This window comes from Vidua chalybeata, chromosome 34, assembly GCF_026979565.1.
Source record: "Vidua chalybeata isolate OUT-0048 chromosome 34, bVidCha1 merged haplotype, whole genome shotgun sequence".
NCBI lineage: Eukaryota > Metazoa > Chordata > Aves > Passeriformes > Viduidae > Vidua > Vidua chalybeata.
The window spans coordinates 614,462-631,920 of record NC_071563.1 but is presented as its reverse complement, the minus strand read 5'-3'; the positions used below and the strand labels follow the sequence as shown (position 1 = coordinate 631,920).

At 63.0% G+C, this 17,459-nt stretch overlaps 1 protein-coding gene across 1 annotated transcript in view; it reads right to left on the bottom strand.

Annotated features, from left to right (window-relative positions):
- Positions 1-978: 978 nt before the first annotated feature.
- The window catches only part of TRIM28 (tripartite motif containing 28), a 28,454-nt gene continuing 11,973 nt past the window's right edge, over positions 979-17,459 (bottom strand). Inside the window, exons 6-18 of the mRNA XM_053968433.1 lie at positions 17,266-17,380; positions 12,705-12,851; positions 9,024-9,138; positions 7,320-7,393; positions 7,090-7,246; positions 6,540-6,576; positions 6,107-6,166; positions 4,781-5,159; positions 3,782-4,044; positions 2,474-2,570; positions 2,318-2,392; positions 1,363-1,497; positions 979-1,268 (exon numbers count right to left, since the gene is read on the bottom strand). Coding sequence (XP_053824408.1) covers positions 1,131-1,268; positions 1,363-1,497; positions 2,318-2,392; positions 2,474-2,570; positions 3,782-4,044; positions 4,781-5,159; positions 6,107-6,166; positions 6,540-6,576; positions 7,090-7,246; positions 7,320-7,393; positions 9,024-9,138; positions 12,705-12,851; positions 17,266-17,380 — 1,792 coding nt within the window. The 3' untranslated portion in view covers positions 979-1,130. The remainder of the gene's footprint in view (positions 1,269-1,362; positions 1,498-2,317; positions 2,393-2,473; positions 2,571-3,781; positions 4,045-4,780; positions 5,160-6,106; positions 6,167-6,539; positions 6,577-7,089; positions 7,247-7,319; positions 7,394-9,023; positions 9,139-12,704; positions 12,852-17,265; positions 17,381-17,459) is intronic.

Genomic DNA, 17,459 nt, shown 5'->3' with positions numbered 1-17,459 from the left:
GGAGAGAAGCAGAGATGCCTTTGTCCTCCCCCCCAGAGGGAAAGAGACAGAGAGCCTGACAGCACCTGGAGATTTGCCGGCAGAGGAGATGCAGAAAGGGGGGGGATGATGCCCATCGTGGGAGTCGAGAATGCGGGGCAGAGATTTCAGCCATCCAGGGAGTCTGAACTTTTAATCCTTTCTGGGAAATGAGGGCTTTGTAAAATATTACTCCTCCTCGATTTGTAGTGGAAGAGAGACAGTCCAGGACCTGAGATGTTAGAAGAAGAAATATTTAGGTGGGAGGAGATGATGAAGTAGCTTTTAGCTGGACTTTTCTTGTTAGCCATAGACTGAAGCAAATTCTCCTGCAATAGAGACTGCATTTTAGGGGGATGCAGTGGTGACCCAAGGAGACCAGCTTCAGCAACCACCAGCGAAGGAATGGCAAGAACAGGGGAAAGCTGAGTGGGGAATGGTGATGCCCTCTGTCTTCAGGAGGAAGATGATCTCTGTTCCTGGACCCTTGGCCCCAGGGGAAAATGGTGGGGACTGTAGTCCCAAGATGAGAAGCTGAACTGTTGTATCTTTGGGTCTGTGGCAAAGCATCCTTACAGGAGCCCTATGAGCAGTCTGTCCATGTGTGATGGTGAGAGCACTGTGACATGGAGAGGAGAGTGTCACACTGGCAGATTTTCTCTGGGGGGTTGCCATGTGTGACATGGAAACACAGGAGGTGGCAACTGTGTTTCCTGTGGGGTCTATGGCACAGGAGAGGCTCCTCTCTCCCTTGATAGACTGAGTATTGATTATCTGAAGGGTGGTAATTTGATCAGGAATCCCAGGTGATGTTTCATGGTGGGTGTTTTTGGAAATTGGGAGGAGGAGGGGTGTTTTAAAAGGTCTTCATCCTGGATTTAGTTCATGTGTTTTCTGTAGTAGTAGTTTAATAAAGTTTTTTTTTTCCTTTGTTATTAAGCTTGGGCCTGCTCTGCTCTGTTCCTGATAACATCTCACAGCATTTATTTAGGGAAGTTGCATTTTCATGGGGGCGCTGCCATTGCGCCACTGTCAAACCATGACATTTTACCCGTGGTGGGGGGGGGCAAAAGGGGGTGCTGGGAGGGCTTTCACCCCCCCAGGAGGGGCGATCAGGAGCCTGGAGACACCTCCAGGGCTTCCTCGGGATCCACCAGGAGCCTGGAGAACTTCTGGTCCCCGAAGACGGCGCTGAGGCGGCTCTCGAGGAAGCGCTGCAGCCCCAGGATGGACTGGACGTCCGCCTTGTCCTGGGTGGGGGGGGAACGGCAATTCCAGAGGGGCTGGACCCCCCCCAAAAAAAAAAAAAACCCAAAAGGAGCCCCCCCCCGTGGGCCGCCAGACCTCGGTGAGGCGGTGGAACTGGCGCAGCAGGCGCCAGCCGTCACGGGCAAACTCCTCAGGGCTGCGGTAGTGGGGGCTCAGCTTCTCCTGCAGCCGCGCCCGCATCAGCGTCAGGTCCATGGCGTCGCGGCCGTCCTGCGGGGCCGGCGGCGCGGTCAGCGGCCCCGGCGGATCCCACCCCTGATCCCCCCCAGATCCCACCCCTGATCCCCCACAGATCCCAATTCGAGTCCTGATCCCGCCCAGATCCCACTCCCTGATCCTGATCCATCCTCTGATCCCACCCCAGATCCCACCCCTGATCCCAAACAGAGCAGATCCCACCCCCGATCCTGATCCCGCTCCGATCCCACCCCTGATCCTGATCCATCCTCTGATCCCACCCCTGATTCCACCCCAGATCCCAGATCCCCCTGATCCCTGGGGAGCCAATCCCACCCCAGATCTCCCCCCAGATCCCAGATCCCGCCCGCTCCTCGGGGAGCTGATCCCACCCCTGATCCCCCCCCCCCGATCCCAGATCCCCAATCCCTGGGGAGCTGATCCCCCCCCGATCCCAGATCCCAAATCCCGCCCGCTCACCAGGGAGCCAATCCCACCCCAGATCCCAGATCCCCGATCCCACCTGCTCCCCAGGGAACGGATCCCACCCCAGATCTCCCCCCAGATCCCTGATCCTGCCCGCTCCTCAGGGAGCTGATCCCACTCCAGATCCCGAGTCCTGCCCACTCACTGGGGAGCTGATCCCACCTCTGATCCCCCCCCAGATCCCAGATCCCGCCCGCTCACTGGGGATCCGATCCCACCCCTGATCCCCCCCAGATCCCCGATCCTGCCCGCTCACTGGGGAGCTGATCCCACCCATGATCCCCCCGATCCCCGATCCCAGATCCCGCCCGCTCACTGGGGAGCCGATCCCACCCCAGATCCCAGATCCCAGATCCCGCCCGCTCACTGGGGAGCTGCAGAGGCGCTGCAGGGGCCGGCAGGGCTCGTGGCACAGCAGCTCCAGCAGGACGAACTCGCAGCGCTGCGGGGTCGGCATCGGTGCTGAGATCCCGGAGGGAAGGGATCCCACGGGATCGACCCGGCGGGATCAGCCCGGCCTCACCTGCTGGTCCTGGGGGCTCAGCTTGAGGGGGGGGCCCGGCTCCGGCTCCGGGAGGGGCGGGGGCAGCTCCTGGCACAGCAAACACGTCCACTCGGGGCTGCGGGATCGGCAACGGGGTCACGCGGGATCGGCGCCCGGGGGTCCCCATGGGACTGGGATCGAGGGATCAGGAAGTGGATCCCATGGGATCGGCGCCCGGGGGTCCCCACGGGACTGGGATCGAGGGATCAGGAAGGGGATCCCATGGGATCGGCGCCCGGGGGTCCCCACGGGACTGGGATCGAGGGATCGGGAATGGGATCCCATGGGATTGATGATCAGGGATCCCCACGGGACTGGGATCGAGGGATCGGGAATGGGATCCGATGGGATTGATGATCAGGGATCCCCACGAGGCTGGGATCGAGGGATCCAGAATGGGATCCCATGGGATCGGTGCTCGGGGGTCCCCATGGGACTGGGATCAAGGGATCAGGAAGGGGATCCCATGGGATCAGTGCTCAGGTGTCCCCACGGGGCTGGGATCGAGGGATCGGGAATGGGATCCCATGGGATTGATGATCAGGGATCCCCACGGGGCTGGGATCAAGGGATCCGGAATGGGATCCGATGGGATTGATGATCAGGGATCCCCATGGGGCTGGGATCGAGGGATCCAGAATGGGATCCCATGGGATCGGCGCCCGGGGGTCCCCACGGGACTGGGATCAAGGGATCAGGAAGGGGATCCCATGGGATCAGTGCTCAGGTGTCCCCACGGGGCTGGGATCGAGGGATCGGGAATGGGATCCCATGGGATTGATGATCAGGGATCCCCATGGGGCTGGGATCGAGGGATCAGGAAGGGGATCCCATGGGATCAGTGCTCAGGTGTCCCCACGGGGCTGGGATCGAGGGATCAGGAATGGGGTCACATGGGTTTGGTGCCCAGAGACCCCCAGAGGGTGACACGGGGCAGTGGATCCCAGGGATATTGGGGGGTGACATGGGGCAGTGGATCCCAGGGATATTGGGGGGTGACATGGGGCAGTGGATCCCAGGGATATTGGGGGGTGACACGGGGCAGTGGATCCCAGGGACAGTGGGGGGTGACACGGGGCAGTGGATCCCACGGGGGTGACACGGGGCAGTGGATCCCAGGGACAGTGGGGGGTGACACGGGGCAGTGGATCCCACGGGGGTGACACGGGGCAGTGGATCCCAGGGACAGTGGGGGGTGACACGGGGCAGTGGATCCCAGGCACAGGGAGGCGCTGGGGGCAGCAGATCCCGGTGGATCCTGGCAGATCCCCGCGGCGGATCCCGTACCTGGGCACGTCCTGCAGCGCGGGCAGGTGGCAGTGCAGGTGGAAGCAGCGCTGGCAGCGGTCGCACATCACCACGGCCCCGGCCTGGCCGCACACGCGGCAGCACGAGACCCCCGGGAGCCCCCCCGGGACCACCGGGAGCCCCCCCGGGACCACCGGGAGCCCCAGGCCAGGGGAGGAGCCCGGCTCCCCCGGGGGAGGGGGCGGCAGCCCCACGGGTTTGGTGTCCCCGATGTCCCCAATGGGCAACTCCTGCTGCTCCTCCTGCGCGGGGGGACACGGTCAGGGACAGGGGACATTGGAGGGGACAGGGACAGGGGCCATTGGAGGGGACAGGGACAGGGGACATTGGAGGGGACACGGTCAGGGACAGGGGACATTGGAGGGGACAGGGACAGGGGACATTGGAGGGGACAGGGACAGGGGACATTGGAGGGGACACGGTCAGGGACAGGGGACATTGGAGGGGACAGGGACAGGGGACACGGTCAGGGACAGGGGACATTGGAGGGGACAGGGACAGGGGACATTGGAGGGGACAGGGGACATTGGAGGGGACAGGGACAGGGGACAGGGGACATTGGAGGGGACAGGGGACAGGGGACACGGTCAGGGACAGGGGCCATTGGAGGGGACAGGGACAGGGGACACGGTCAGGGACAGGGGACATTGGAGGGGACAGGGACAGGGGACATTGGAGGGGACAGGGACAGGAACAGGGGACACGGTCAGGGACAGGGGACATTGGAGGGGACAGAGACAGGAACAGGGGACACTGGAGGGGACAGGGGACATTGGAGGGGACAAGGACAGGGACAGGGGCCATTGGAGGGGACAAGGACAGGGTCAAGGACAGGAGACAGGGACAGAGTCAGGGACTGTCAGGGGACAGGGGACACTAGAAGGTGTGGGGAGGGGACAAACAGGAAGGGGAGGGGGACAGGGGACACTCACTTGGATGGGAGGGGACAATGGGAACCTGGAGGGGGACAGGTGACACTGGGGTGGGGAGGGGACAGTGGGCACTGGAGGGGACACGGGGGACACTCACCTTGACAAGGAGGGCTCCGTGTGGATGCACCGTCCCCGCTGTCGCCGCTGTCCCCTGTGTCCCCACTGTCCCTGCTGTCCCCCCTGTCCCCCCTGTCCCCCCTGTCCCCCCTGTCCCCGCTGTCCCCGCTGTCCCCCCTGTCCCCCCTGTCCCCGCTGTGCCCTGCTCGATGACGATGAGGCTGAACTCCTGCTCCGAGGGCCCCGGGAAGATGCGGAACACGGGCGGCTGCGCCGGGTCCAGCTCCAGGTCCAGCTCCAGGCGCTCCAGGCTCACCCGCGGCTCCTTGGGGAGCCGGGGGCTGTCCTGAGCCCCGGGGGGGCCCCTCCTGGGGACAGCACGGTCACCCTGGGGACCCCAAACCTCCTGGGGACAGCACGGTCACCCTGGGGACCCCAAACCTCCGGGGGGACCCCAAACCTCCCGGGGGACCCTCCGGGGGACAGCAGGGTCACCCTGGGGACCCCAAACCTCCGGGGGGATACCGGGAGATTTGGGGGCTGGGGGTCCTGGGAACTCTGGGACAGGGGACAGGGACAAGGCTGGGGAGGGCTGGGGACAGGGACAAGGGTTGGGGACAGGGGACAGGGACAGGGGGTCCTGGCACGGGAGGACCCCAGGACAGGGGACAGGGACAAGGGTTGGGGACAGGGTAACAGGGACAAGGACAAGGGTTGGGGGACAGGGGACAGGGACAAGGCTGGGGAGGTTTGGGGACAGGGGACAGGGACAAGGCTGGGGAGGTTTGGGGACAGGGGACAGGGACAAGGGTTGGGGACAGGGGACAGGGACAAAGCTGGGGAGGTTTGGGGACAGGGACAAGGCTGGGGAGGTTTGGGGACAGGGGACAGGGGACAGGGACAAGGGTTGGGGACAGGGGACAGGGACAAGGCTGGGGAGGTTTGGGGACAGGGGACAGGGGACAGGGACAAGGGTTGGGGACAGGGGACAGGGACAAGGCTGGGGAGGTTTGGGGACAGGGGACAGGGGACAGGGACAAGGGTTGGGGACAGGGGACAGGGACAAGGCTGGGGAGGGTTGGGGACAGGGGACAGGGGACAGGGACAAGGGTTGGGGACAGGGGACAGGGACAAGGCTGGGGAGGTTTGGGGACAGGGGACAGGGACAGGGCGGGAGGACCCCAGGACAGGGGACAGGGACGTCCTGGCCAAGGGACCTTCAGGAAGGGACAGGACAGGAGGGGCTGCAGGTGGCCCTGGCCAGGGTGACAGGTGACAAGGGACAGAGGGGTCCCCTCCCCCGCGCGCTAATTACCGCTTAATGAGCAGCTTCTTAATGAACTTCTCCTCCCGGGGAGAACTGCTGGGGTTCCTCCTGCGGAACGGGACAGGGACACCCCCAAATGTCACCCCTGGGACAAGGGACAGCACGAGGGTGACAAGGGACAGGGGAGCAGAGGGGGTGACAAGGAACAGGGGAGCAGAGGGGGTGACAAGGGACAGGGGGACCGGGGGGGTGACAAGGGACAGGGGAGCAGAGGGGGTGACAAGGGACAGGAGAGCAGAGGGGGTGACAAGGGACAGGGGGACCAGGGGGGTGACAAGGGACAGGGGGAGCAGAGGGGGTGACAAGGGACAGGGGGACCGGGGGGGTGACAAAGGACAGGGGGACCAGGGGGGGTGACAAAGGACAGGGAGTCCCAGGGGTGGCAGGGGGTGACAAGGGACAGGGACCCCCCCACACTCACGTCCTCCCTCCGGTGACGCCATTTTCAGGGCTGGGGGCTGGTGACAAACGCCACGTCAGGGACCTCCCCCGTCCTGTGTCACCTCCCCTGTCCCATCCTGTGTCCTTGTCCACATGTCCCCCTCCCATGTCCCCTCCCATGTCCCCATGTCCCCCTCCCTGTCTCCCTCCCATGTCCTTTTCCCTGTCCCTGCGTCCCCTCCTGTGTCACCCCCCTTGTCCCTGTGTCCCTTCCTGTGTCCCCTCCCGTGTCCCCCCGTCCCCCTCCCATGTCCTTGTCCCCATGTCCCCCATCCCCTGTCCCCTCCCATGTCCTTGTCCCTATCCCATGTCCCCCTCCCATGTCCTTGTCCCCATGTCCCCATCCCCTGTCCCCTCCCATGTCCTTGTCCCCATCCCATGTCCCCCTCCCCACGTCCTTGTGTCCCCTCCCGTGTCCCCTGTCCCCCTCCCAAGTCCTTGCCCCCATGTCCCCTCCCCTGTCCCTGTGTCCCCTCCCCTGTCCCCATGTCCCCTCCCCTGTCCCCATGTCCCCTCCCGTGTCCCCTCACCCAGCTCGGGGCTCTCGGTGGCCGCTGGCTCCAGGGGGGGAGGTGACAGCTGGCGGGGAGGTGACAGCAGGGGGGGAGGTGACAGCTGGGGGGGACCCTGCAGGAGCAGCTCGGGGCTCTCGTGTCCCCCGCCGCCCAGCGCGGCCTGGGGGTGGCCCTGCAGGACAGCGGCGGTGGGGACATCGCGGGGGGGCTCCGGCGGTGCCACCCCCAAAATGTCCCCCCCGTACCTGCGGGGTGGGGGAGGGGCGGGCGGGGGGAGGGCTCAGCGAGGGGGGGAGGGGCGGCTCCGAAATGATGGCACCTGGGGGGGGAGGGGAGGGAGGGGGTCAGGGGGACACCGGGGTCCCCCCGGCCCCCCTTGTCACTTGTCACCCCCCAAACAGGGACCCCTGTCCCATCACCCCCTGTCCCCTGTCACCCCCCAAACAGGGACCCCTGTCCCATCACCCCCTGTCCCTTGTCACCCCCTGTCCCTTGTCACCCCTGTCCCCTGTCACCCCACCCCATCACCCCCTGTCCCTTGTCACCCCCTGTCCCTTGTCACCCCCCAAAACAGGGACCCCTGTCCCAAACAGGGACCCCTGTCCCATCACCCCCTGTCCCCTGTCACCCCCTCCCTGGGACATCCTGTCCCTTGTCACCCCCTGTCACCTGTCACCCCCCAAACAGGGACCCCTGTCCCATCACCCCCTGTCACCTGTCACCCCCTGTCCCTTGTCACCCCCTGTCCCCTGCCACCCCCTGTCCCATCACCCCCCAAAACAGGGACCCCTGTCCCCTGTCACCCCCTCCCTGGGACATCCTGTCCCCTGTCACACCCCACACAGGGATGTCCTGTCCCTTGTCACCCCCTCCCTGGGATAGGATGTCCCCTGTCACCCCCCAAACAGGGACACCCTCTCCCTTGTCACCCCCTGCCCCATGTCACCCCCTCCCTGGTACCCTCTGTCACCTCCTGTCCCTTGTCACCCCTCCCTGAGACATCCCCTCCCCTGTCACCCCCTGTCCCTTGTCACCCCCTGTCCCTTGTCACCCCCTCCCTGGTACCCTCTGTCACCTCCTGTCCCTTGTCACCCCCTCCCTGAGACATCCTCTCCCCTGTCACCCCCTGTCCCTTGTCACCTCCTGTCCCTTGTCACCTCCTGTCCCTTGTCACCCCTCCCTGGTACCCTCTGTCACCCCCTGTCCTTTGTCACCCCCTGTCCCTTGTCACCCCCTCCCTGGTACCCTCTGTCACCTCCCACCTGGCACCTCCTGGCCTTTGTCACCTCCATCCCGTGGCCCCCCTTGCCCTTTGTCACCTCCCCCCTGGGACCCCCTGTCCCTTGTCACTGCCACCCTCACCCCTCCGTGCCCTTGTCCCTGCTGTCCCTTGTATCCCTGTCCCCCTGGATGTCCCCAACTGTCCCCATTGTCCCAGGTGTCCCCAGCTGTCCCTAGCTGCTCCCAATGTCCCCCTGGTGTCCCCAGTGTCCCCAGGTGTCCCCAGTATCCCCAGCTGTCCCCGGTGTCCCCATTGTCCCCAGCTGTCCCTCATCTCCCCCAGCTGTCCCCACTGTCCCCAGTGTCCCCTGGTTTCCCCACTCTCCCCAGTATCCCCAGCTGTCCCCATTGTCCCCAGCTGTCCCCAGTGTCTGCCAGCTGTCCCCATTGTCCCCAGCTGTCCCCAGTGTCTGCCAGCTGTCCCCAGCTGTCCCCATTGTCCCCGGTGTCCCCAGTGTCCTCTGGCTGTCCCTAGCTGTCCCCAGCTGTCCCCGCTGTCCCCACTCTCCCCCAGCTTTCTCTGCTGTCCCCACTGTCCCCATTGTCCCCGGTGTCCCCCAGCTGTCCCCCTGCTGTCCCCACTGTCCCCATTGTCCCCAGCTGTCCCCGCTGTCCCCACTCTCCCCCTGCTGTCCCCGCTGTCCCCATTGTCCCCGGTGTCCCCTCACCGAAGCTCTGGGCGCTCCTGGTCCAGCCCTGCAGGTCCCACTGGAATCTCATCTCCCCCTGCGGCTCCAGCGGCTCCAGCGGCGCCCCGAGAGCCCGCAGCAGCTGTGCCTGGATCTGGGGACATTGGGGACATTGGGGACATTGGGGACACAGGGGACATTGGGGACACAGGGGACACAGGGACCCCGAGAGCCCGCAGCAGCTGTGCCTGGATCTGGGGACATTGGGGACATTGGGGACACAGGGGACATTGGGGACACAGGGGACATTGGGGACACTGGGGACACAGGGACCCCGAGAGCCCGCAGCAGCTGTGCCTGGATCTGGGGACATTGGGGACATTGGGGACACAGGGGACATTGGGGACACAGGGGACACAGGGACCCCGAGAGCCCGCAGCAGCTGTGCCTGGATCTGGGGACATTGGGGACATTGGGGACACAGGGGACATTGGGGACACTGGGGACACAGGGACCCCGAGAGCCCGCAGCAGCTGTGCCTGGATCTGGGGACATTGGGGACATTGGGGACACTGGGGACACTGGGGACACAGGGACCCCGAGAGCCTGCAGCAGCTGTGCCTGGATCTGGGGACATTGGGGACATTGGGGACATTGGGGACACGGGACATTGGGGACACAGGGGACATTGGGGACATTGGGGACACAGGGACCCCGAGAGCCTGCAGCAGCTGTGCCTGGATCTGGGGACATTGGGGACATTGGGGACATTGGGGACACTGGGCACACTGGGGACATTGGGGACACTGGGGACACTGGGGACACAGGGACCCCGAGAGCCCGCAGCAGCTGTGCCTGGATCTGGGGACATTGGGGACATTGGGGACATCAGGAGAAATGGCCCAGGGGATGGCACAGTAAGGGGACATCAGGGGACATGGCCCAGGAGGGTGGCACAGTGAGGGGACAGCGTGGGGACACTGCAGGGACACTGCCTGGGAGGTGGCACAGCGAGGGGACAGTGTGGGGACACAGGAGAGCACCACGGGGACGTTGTCACAGCACAGGGACACCCAGGGGACGTGTGGGACCACAGAGAGGGGGACAGGAGGTGGCACCCAGTGGCACCTGTCACCTCCCAGGGGGTCTGAGGGGACAACCCCTGGCTACAGCAGCAGGGACAGCAGGGCAGTGGCAGCAGGGGACATGGGGACACCTGGGGACACACCAAACCTTGGGGACAGTCCTGTGACCCAAGTCAGGGGACATGGGGACACCCGGGGTCCCCAGGTATCCCCAAGTGTCCCCAAGGGTCCCCAGGTGTCCCTGGGTGTCCCCAATTGTCCCCAGGTGTCCCCATGTGTTCCCAGGTGTCCCCAAGTGTCCCCAAGTGCCCCTGGGTGTCCCCAGGTGACCCCAAGTGACCGAAGGTGTCCCCAGGTGTCCCCAGGTGTCCCCAGGTGTCCCCAAGTGCCACCCCCAGGGGTCCCAGCCCAAGGTGCTGCTCTGGGGGTCTCGGGGGCTCTGCCCAGCACAGAGTGGGGAGAAATGGGGGAAAACTGAGAGAAATTGGGAAAAAGGAGGGGGAAAAGGGGAAAATTAGGGAACAATGGGGAAAAACTGAGAGAACTTGGGAAAAATGGGGGGGAAATGGGGACAAACAGGCAAAAATGGGGAGAAAATGGGGAGAAAGGGGGAAAAATGGGGGGAAATGGGGAAAATGGGGGAAAGTGAGAGAAATTGAGAAAAGGGGGAAAAAGGGGAAAAAACAGGGAAATGGAGAAATGGGGAAAATGGGGAGGAATGGGAAAATGGGGAGAAATGACGGGAAAATGGGGAGAAATGGGGAAAATGGGAAGAAATGAGGAGAAATGGGGAGAAATGGGGAAAAATAGGGAAAAATGGGAAAATGGGAAAAAATGGGGAGAAACAGGGAAAAATGAGGAGAAATGGGGAGAATTGGGAAGAAACGGGAACAAATAGGGGGAAGCGGGGAGAAACGGGGAAAAATAGGGAAAAATGGGAAAAAATGGGGAGAAACAGGGAAAAATGGGGGGAAATGGGGAGAAACGAGGAGAAACGGGGAAAATGGAGAAAAATGGGGAGAAATGGGGAAAATGGGGGGAAAAGGGGAGAAATGAGGGGGAAATGGGGGGAAATGGGGAAAAATGGGGAGAAATGGGGAAAAATTGGGAGAAATATAGAAAAATGGAAAAAAATGGGGAGAAACAGGGAAAATATGGGGAGAAATGGGGAGAAATGGGGAGAAATGGGGGGAAATGGGGGGAATGTTGGGAAGCGGGGTGCAGGTGCTCACCAGGCCCCGGGAGAGCAGCAGGGCGGTGCCGTGGGGGTGGAAAAATGGGGAGAAATGGGGAAAATGGGGAGAAATTGGGAAAAATGGGGGGAAATGGGCAGAAATGGGGAGAAATAGGGGGAAATTGGGAAAAATGGGAAAAAATGGGGAGAAACAGGGAAAAATAAGGAGAAATGGGGAGAATTGGGAAGAAACGGGAACAAATAGGGGGAAACGGGGAGAAACGGGGAGAAAAGGGGAAAAATATGGAAAATGGGGAAAAAGGGGGAAAATGGGGAAAAATGGGGGGAAATGGGGGAAAATGGGGGAAAATGGGGAAAATGGGGAAAATGGGGAAAAATGGGGGAAAATGGGGATAAGCGGGGAGAAATGGGGGAAAATGAGGAGAAATGGGGAGAATTGGGGAGAAACAGGAACAAATAGGGGGAAACGGGGAGAAACAGGGAAAAATAGGGAAAAATGGGGAAAAATGGGGAGAAAGGGGGAAAAATGGGGAGAAATTGGGAAAAACGGGGGGAAATGGGGAGAAACGGGGAGAAATGGGGAAAATGGAGAAAAACTGAGAAAAATGGGGAGAAATAGAGAGAAATGGGGAAAATGGGGGAAAAAGGGGAGAAATTAGGGGGACATGGGGGAAAATGGGGAGAAATGGGGGAAAATGGGGAGAAACGGGGAGAAATGGGGGGACAGGAGGAGAAATGGGGAGAATTGGGGAGAAACAGGAACAAATATGGGGAAACGAGGCGAAACGGGGAAAAATAGGGAAAATGGGGAGAAATGGGGGAAAATGGGGGAAAATGGGGGGAATGTTGGGAAGCGGGGTGCAGGCGCTCACCAGGCCCCGGGAGAGCAGCAGGGCGGTGCCGTGGGGGTGAAAAATGGGGAGAAATGGGGGAAATGGGGGAAAATGGGGGGAAATGGGGACAAATGGAGAAAAATGGGGAAAATGGGGAGAAATGGGGAGAAATGGGGAAAAATAGGGAAAAATGGGAAAATGGGAAAAAATGGGGAGAAACAGGGAAAAATGAGGAGAAATGGGGAGAATTGGGAAGAAACGGGAACAAATAGGGAGAAACGGGGAAAAATAGGGAAAAATGGGAAAAAATGGGGAGAAACAGGGAAAAATGGGGGGAAATGGGGGAAAACGGGGAGAAATGGGGAGAAATAGGGAAAAATGGGGAAAAATGAGGAAAAATGGGGAGAAATGGGCAAAATGGGGGGAAAAGGGGAGAAATGAGGGGGAAATGGGGAAAAATGGGGAGAAATGGGGAGAAACGGGGAAAAAATAGGGAAAAATGGGAAAAAATGGGGAGAAACAGGGAAAAATGGGGGAAAATGAGGAGAAATGGGGAGAAATGGGGGAAAATGGGGGGAATGTTGGGAAGCGGGGTGCAGGCGCTCACCAGGCCCCGGGAGAGCAGCAGGGCGGTGCCGTGGGGCCCCTCGAGGGCGCGGGCGGCGAAGCGCAGCACGTGCTCCTGCTGCCGCTGCGCCCGGCTCAGCGCGCGCTGCTGCCGCTCCAGCCGCTCCTGCCGGCCCTCGGCCACGCGCTGCGGGGACACGGGGACAGCGGGGTCACCGCGGGGACAGCGGGGTCACCATGGGGACAGCGGGGTCACCGCGGGGACAGCGGGGTCACCGCGGGGGGGACAGCGGGGTCACCACAGGGGGGACAGCGGGGTCACCACAGGGGGGACAGCGGGGTCACCACGGGGACAGCGCTGGCACCACGGGGACAACAAAGGGGGGACAGCGCTGTCACCAAGGGGACACCACAGGGGGGAGAGCGGTGTCACCACAGGGACAGCGGTGTCACCAGGGGGACAGCAGTGTCACCACGGGGACAGCGGGGTCACCACGGGGACAGCGGGGTCACTGGGGAGGGACAGCGATGTTACTGCGGGGGGACAGTGGTGTCACCAAGGGAACAGCAGTGTCACCACGGGGACAGCGCTGGCACCACGGAGACAACAAAGGGGGGACAGCGGTGTCACCACGGGGACAGCGGTGTCACCAGAGGGGGGACAGCGGTGTCACCACAGGGACAGCGGTGTCACCATGGGGGGACAACGGTGTCACCACGGGGACAGCGGTGTCACCAGAGGGGGGACAGCGGTGTCACCAGAGGGGGGACAGCGGTGTCACCACAGGGACAGCGGTGTCACCAGAGGGGGGACAGCGGTGTCACCAAGGGGACAGCGCTGGCACCACGGGGGAAACAGCGGTGTCACCACGGGGAGATAAAGGTGTCACCACGGGGACAGGGGTGTCACCAAGGGGACAGCGGTGTCACCATAGGGGACAGCAGTGTCACCATAGGGGAGACAAAGGTGTCACTGGGGGGCCAACAGCAGTGTCACCAAGGGGAGATAAAGGTGTCACCACGGGGGGGACAGCAGTGTCACCAAGGGGACAGTGGTGTCACCAGGGTAGGACAGCAGTGTCACCAGAGAGGGGACAGCAGTGCCACCACAGAGGGGACAGCGGTGTCCCCAGGGTAGGACAGCATTGTCACCACAAGGACAGCAGTGTCACCGCGGGGGGACAGCAGTGTCACCACAGAGGGGACAGCGGTGTCACGGGGGGCGGACAGCGGTGTCACCAGGGAGGGGACAGCGGTGTCACCAGGGTAGGACAGTGGTGTCACCACGGGGACAGCGGTGACACCGCGGGGACAGCGGTGTCTCCACAGGGGGGACAGCAGTGTCACCAAGGGGAGACAAAGGTGTCACCACAGGGGGGACAGCGGTGTCACTGCGGAGGGACAGCGGTGTCACCCGGCAGGGGACAGCGGTGTCACCCGGGAGGGGACAGCGGTGTCACCGGGGAGTCGCAAGGACCCTGCAGAGCCCGACAGGAGCTGTGGCCTGGCCGAGGTGGCCGCTGGCCCGGTGACCGCTACAGGCGGTGACACTACTGCGTCCCAGCCGGTTGTGGCAAGCGCTGGCCTGTCCCCGCGGGCCGGAGCGGGGCGTGCCGTGGGGAACTGCAGTCGTCCAGCATAAGGCATTTCCCCGGAGTCCTCTGCCCCCAGTGCAAACGAGCACACGCCCATCACCTGTCAGTTTGTGGCTATCATCCCCCCAAAGTTCCGGAAAGTTCCCCGTTCCTGTTGTTTCCAACGGCTCCCTCTGTAAACCGCTGCTTCCCTTTTCCCTCGCTGGCCCAGTTTGTGTTACCCCATCCCTGACACCCTCTTCCCGTTGGATCATTGTACCCTCGGCACTCCTTCCCCTCCAGTTATAAACTGGTCCCTCCTTCCTGGGGCTTTTCAGGGTCTGCCGCCTCTGAGTGTGGCTGTGCCCTGCTCCTGTTCCTGTTCCTCCCCTGAGTGTGGCTGTGCCCTGCTCCTGTTCCTGCCTCCCCTGAGTGTGGCTGTGTCCCTGCTCCTGTTCCTGTTCCTCCCCTGAGTGTGGCTGTGCCCTGCTCCTGTTCCTGCCTCTCCTGAGTGTGGCTGTGCCCTGCTCCTGTTCCTGTTCCTCTCCTGAGTGTGGCTGTGCCCTGATCCTGTTCCTGCCTCTCCTGAGTGTGGCTGTGTCCCTGCTCCTGTTCCTGCTCCCCTGAGTGTGGCTGTGTCCTGTTCCTGTTCCTCCCCTGAGTGTGGCTGTGTCCCTGTTCCTGTTCCTCCCTGAGTGTGGCTGTGTCCTGTTCCTGCCTCCCTGAGTGTGGCTGTGTCCCTGTTCCTGTTCCTCCCTGAGTGTGGCTGTGCCCTGCTCCTGTTCCTGCCTCTCCTGAGTGTGGCTGTGCCCTGCTCCTGTTCCTGCCTCTCCTGAGTGTGGCTGTGTCCTGCTCCTGTTCCTGCCTCTCCTGAGTGTGGCTGTGTCCCTGTTCCTGTTCCTGCCTCCCCTGAGTGTGGCTGTGTCCTGCTCCTGTTCCTGCCTCTCCTGAGTGTGGCTGTGTCCCTGTTCCTGTTCCTGCCTCCCCTGAGTGTGGCTGTGTCCCTGTTCCTGTTCCTCCCTGAGTGTGGCTGTGTCCCTGCTCCTGTTCCTGTTTCCCTGAGTGTGGCTGTGTCCCTGTTCCTGTTCCTCCCTGAGTGTGGCTGTGTCCCTGTTCCTGTTCTTCCCTGAGTGTGGCTGTGTCCCTGTTCCTGTTCTTCCCTGAGTGTGGCTGTGTCCTGCTCCTGTTCCTGCCTCCCCTGAGTGTGGCTGTGTCCCTGCTCCTGTTCCTGCCTCCCCTGAGTGTGGCTGTGTCCCTGCTCCTGTTCCTGCCTCCCTGAGTGTGGCTGTGTCCCTGCTCCTGTTCCTGTTCCTCCCTGAGTGTGGCTGTGTCCCTGCTCCTGTTCCTGCCTCCCCTGAGTGTGGCTGTGCCCTGCTCCTGTTCCTGCCTCCCCTGAGTGTGGCTGTGCCCTGCTCCTGTTCCTCCCTGAGTGTGGCTGTGTCCCTGCTCCTGTTCCTGCCTCCCTGAGTGTGGCTGTGCCCTGCTCCTGTTCCTCCCTGAGTGTGGCTGTGCTCTGCTCCTGTTCCTGCCTCCCTGAGTGTGGCTGTGTCCCTGTTCCTGTTCCTGCCCCCCCTGAGTGTGGCTGTGTCCCTGTTCCTGTTCCTGTTCCTCCCTGAGTGTGGCTGTGTCCCTGTTCCTGTTCCTCCCTGAGTGTGGCTGTGTCCCTGTTCCTGTTCCTGCCTCCCTGAGTGTGGCTGTGTCCCTGCTCCTGTTCCTGCCTCCCTGAGTGTAGCTGTGTCCCTGCTCCTGTTCCTGCCTCCCTGAGTGTGGCTGTGTCCTGCTCCTGTTCCTGCCTCCCTGAGTGTGGCTGTGTCCTGCTCCTGTTCCTGCCTCCCTGAGTGTGGCTGTGTCCCTGTTCCTGCCTCCCTGAGTGTGGCTGTGTCCCTGCTCCTGTTCCTGTTCCTCCCTGAGTGTGGCTGTGCCCTGCTCCTGTTCCTGCCTCCCCTGAGTGTGGCTGTGCCCTGCTCCTGTTCCTCCCTGAGTGTGGCTGTGCCCTGCTCCTGTTCCTCCCTGAGTGTGGCTGTGTCCTGCTCCTGTTCCTGCCTCCCTGAGTGTGGCTGTGTCCCTGTTCCTGTTCCTGCCTCCCTGAGTGTGGCTGTGTCCCTGTTCCTGTTCCTGCCTCCCTGAGTGTGGCTGTGTCCCTGTTCCTGTTCCTGTTCCTCCCTGAGTGTGGCTGTGTCCCTGTTCCTGTTCCTCCCTGAGTGTGGCTGTGTCCCTGCTCCTGTTCCTGCCTCCCTGCTCCTTCCATCGATCCTCAATGAACCCGCTCGGATTCCAGCGGCTCCAGAGTCCTTCTGTCTGCCCGTGGGGATTTTAACTGCGCTGCCCAGGCCCCTGGGACTCGCACCTGGACAGCCCCGGGCTCACCTGGATGGTACCAGGCTCACCTGGGTGGCACCGGGCTCACCTGGGCAGCACCAGGCTCACCTGGATGGTACCAGGCTCACCTGGGTGGCACCGGGCTCACCTGGAGGGCCCTGGGTTCACCTGGATGGCACCAGGCTCACCTGGATGGTACCAGGCTCACCTGGGTGGCACCGGGCTCACCTGGGCAGCACCAGGCTCACCTGGATGGTACCAGGCTCACCTGGGTGGCACCGGGCTCACCTGGAGGGCCCTGGGTTCACCTGGATGGCACCAGGCTCACCTGGATGGTACCAGGCTCACCTGGGGGGCCCTGGGCTCACCTGGACAGCACCAGGCTCACCTGGGCAACACCAGGGTCACCTGGGCGGCACCAGGCTCACCTGGAGGGCCCTGGGCTCACCTGGAGGGCCCCGGGCTCACCTGGACAGCCCCGGGCTCACCTGAACAGCCCCGGGCTCACCTGGGCAGCACCAGGGTCACCTGGGCAGTACCAGGCTCACCTGGAGGGCCCTGGGCTCACCTGGACAGCACCAGGCTCACCTGGGCAACACCAGGGTCACCTGGGCGGCACCAGGCTCACCTGGGCAACACCAGGGTCACCTGGGCAGCACCAGGCTCACCTGGAGGGCCCCGGGCTCACCTGGAGGCCCCCGGGCTCACCTGGACGTCGGCCAGCAGCGCCTTGCCGCGCTGGTTGAGCTCCTTCATGACGTGCAGCACGGCCAGCTTCACCTCCACCTGCAGGCGCTTCTGCGCGTCCGACGCGCGGCGGATGCTGCGGGGACACGGGGCATGGAGGGGACACAGGGGACACCAGGGGACACACAGCGTGGAGGGGACACCAGGGGACACGG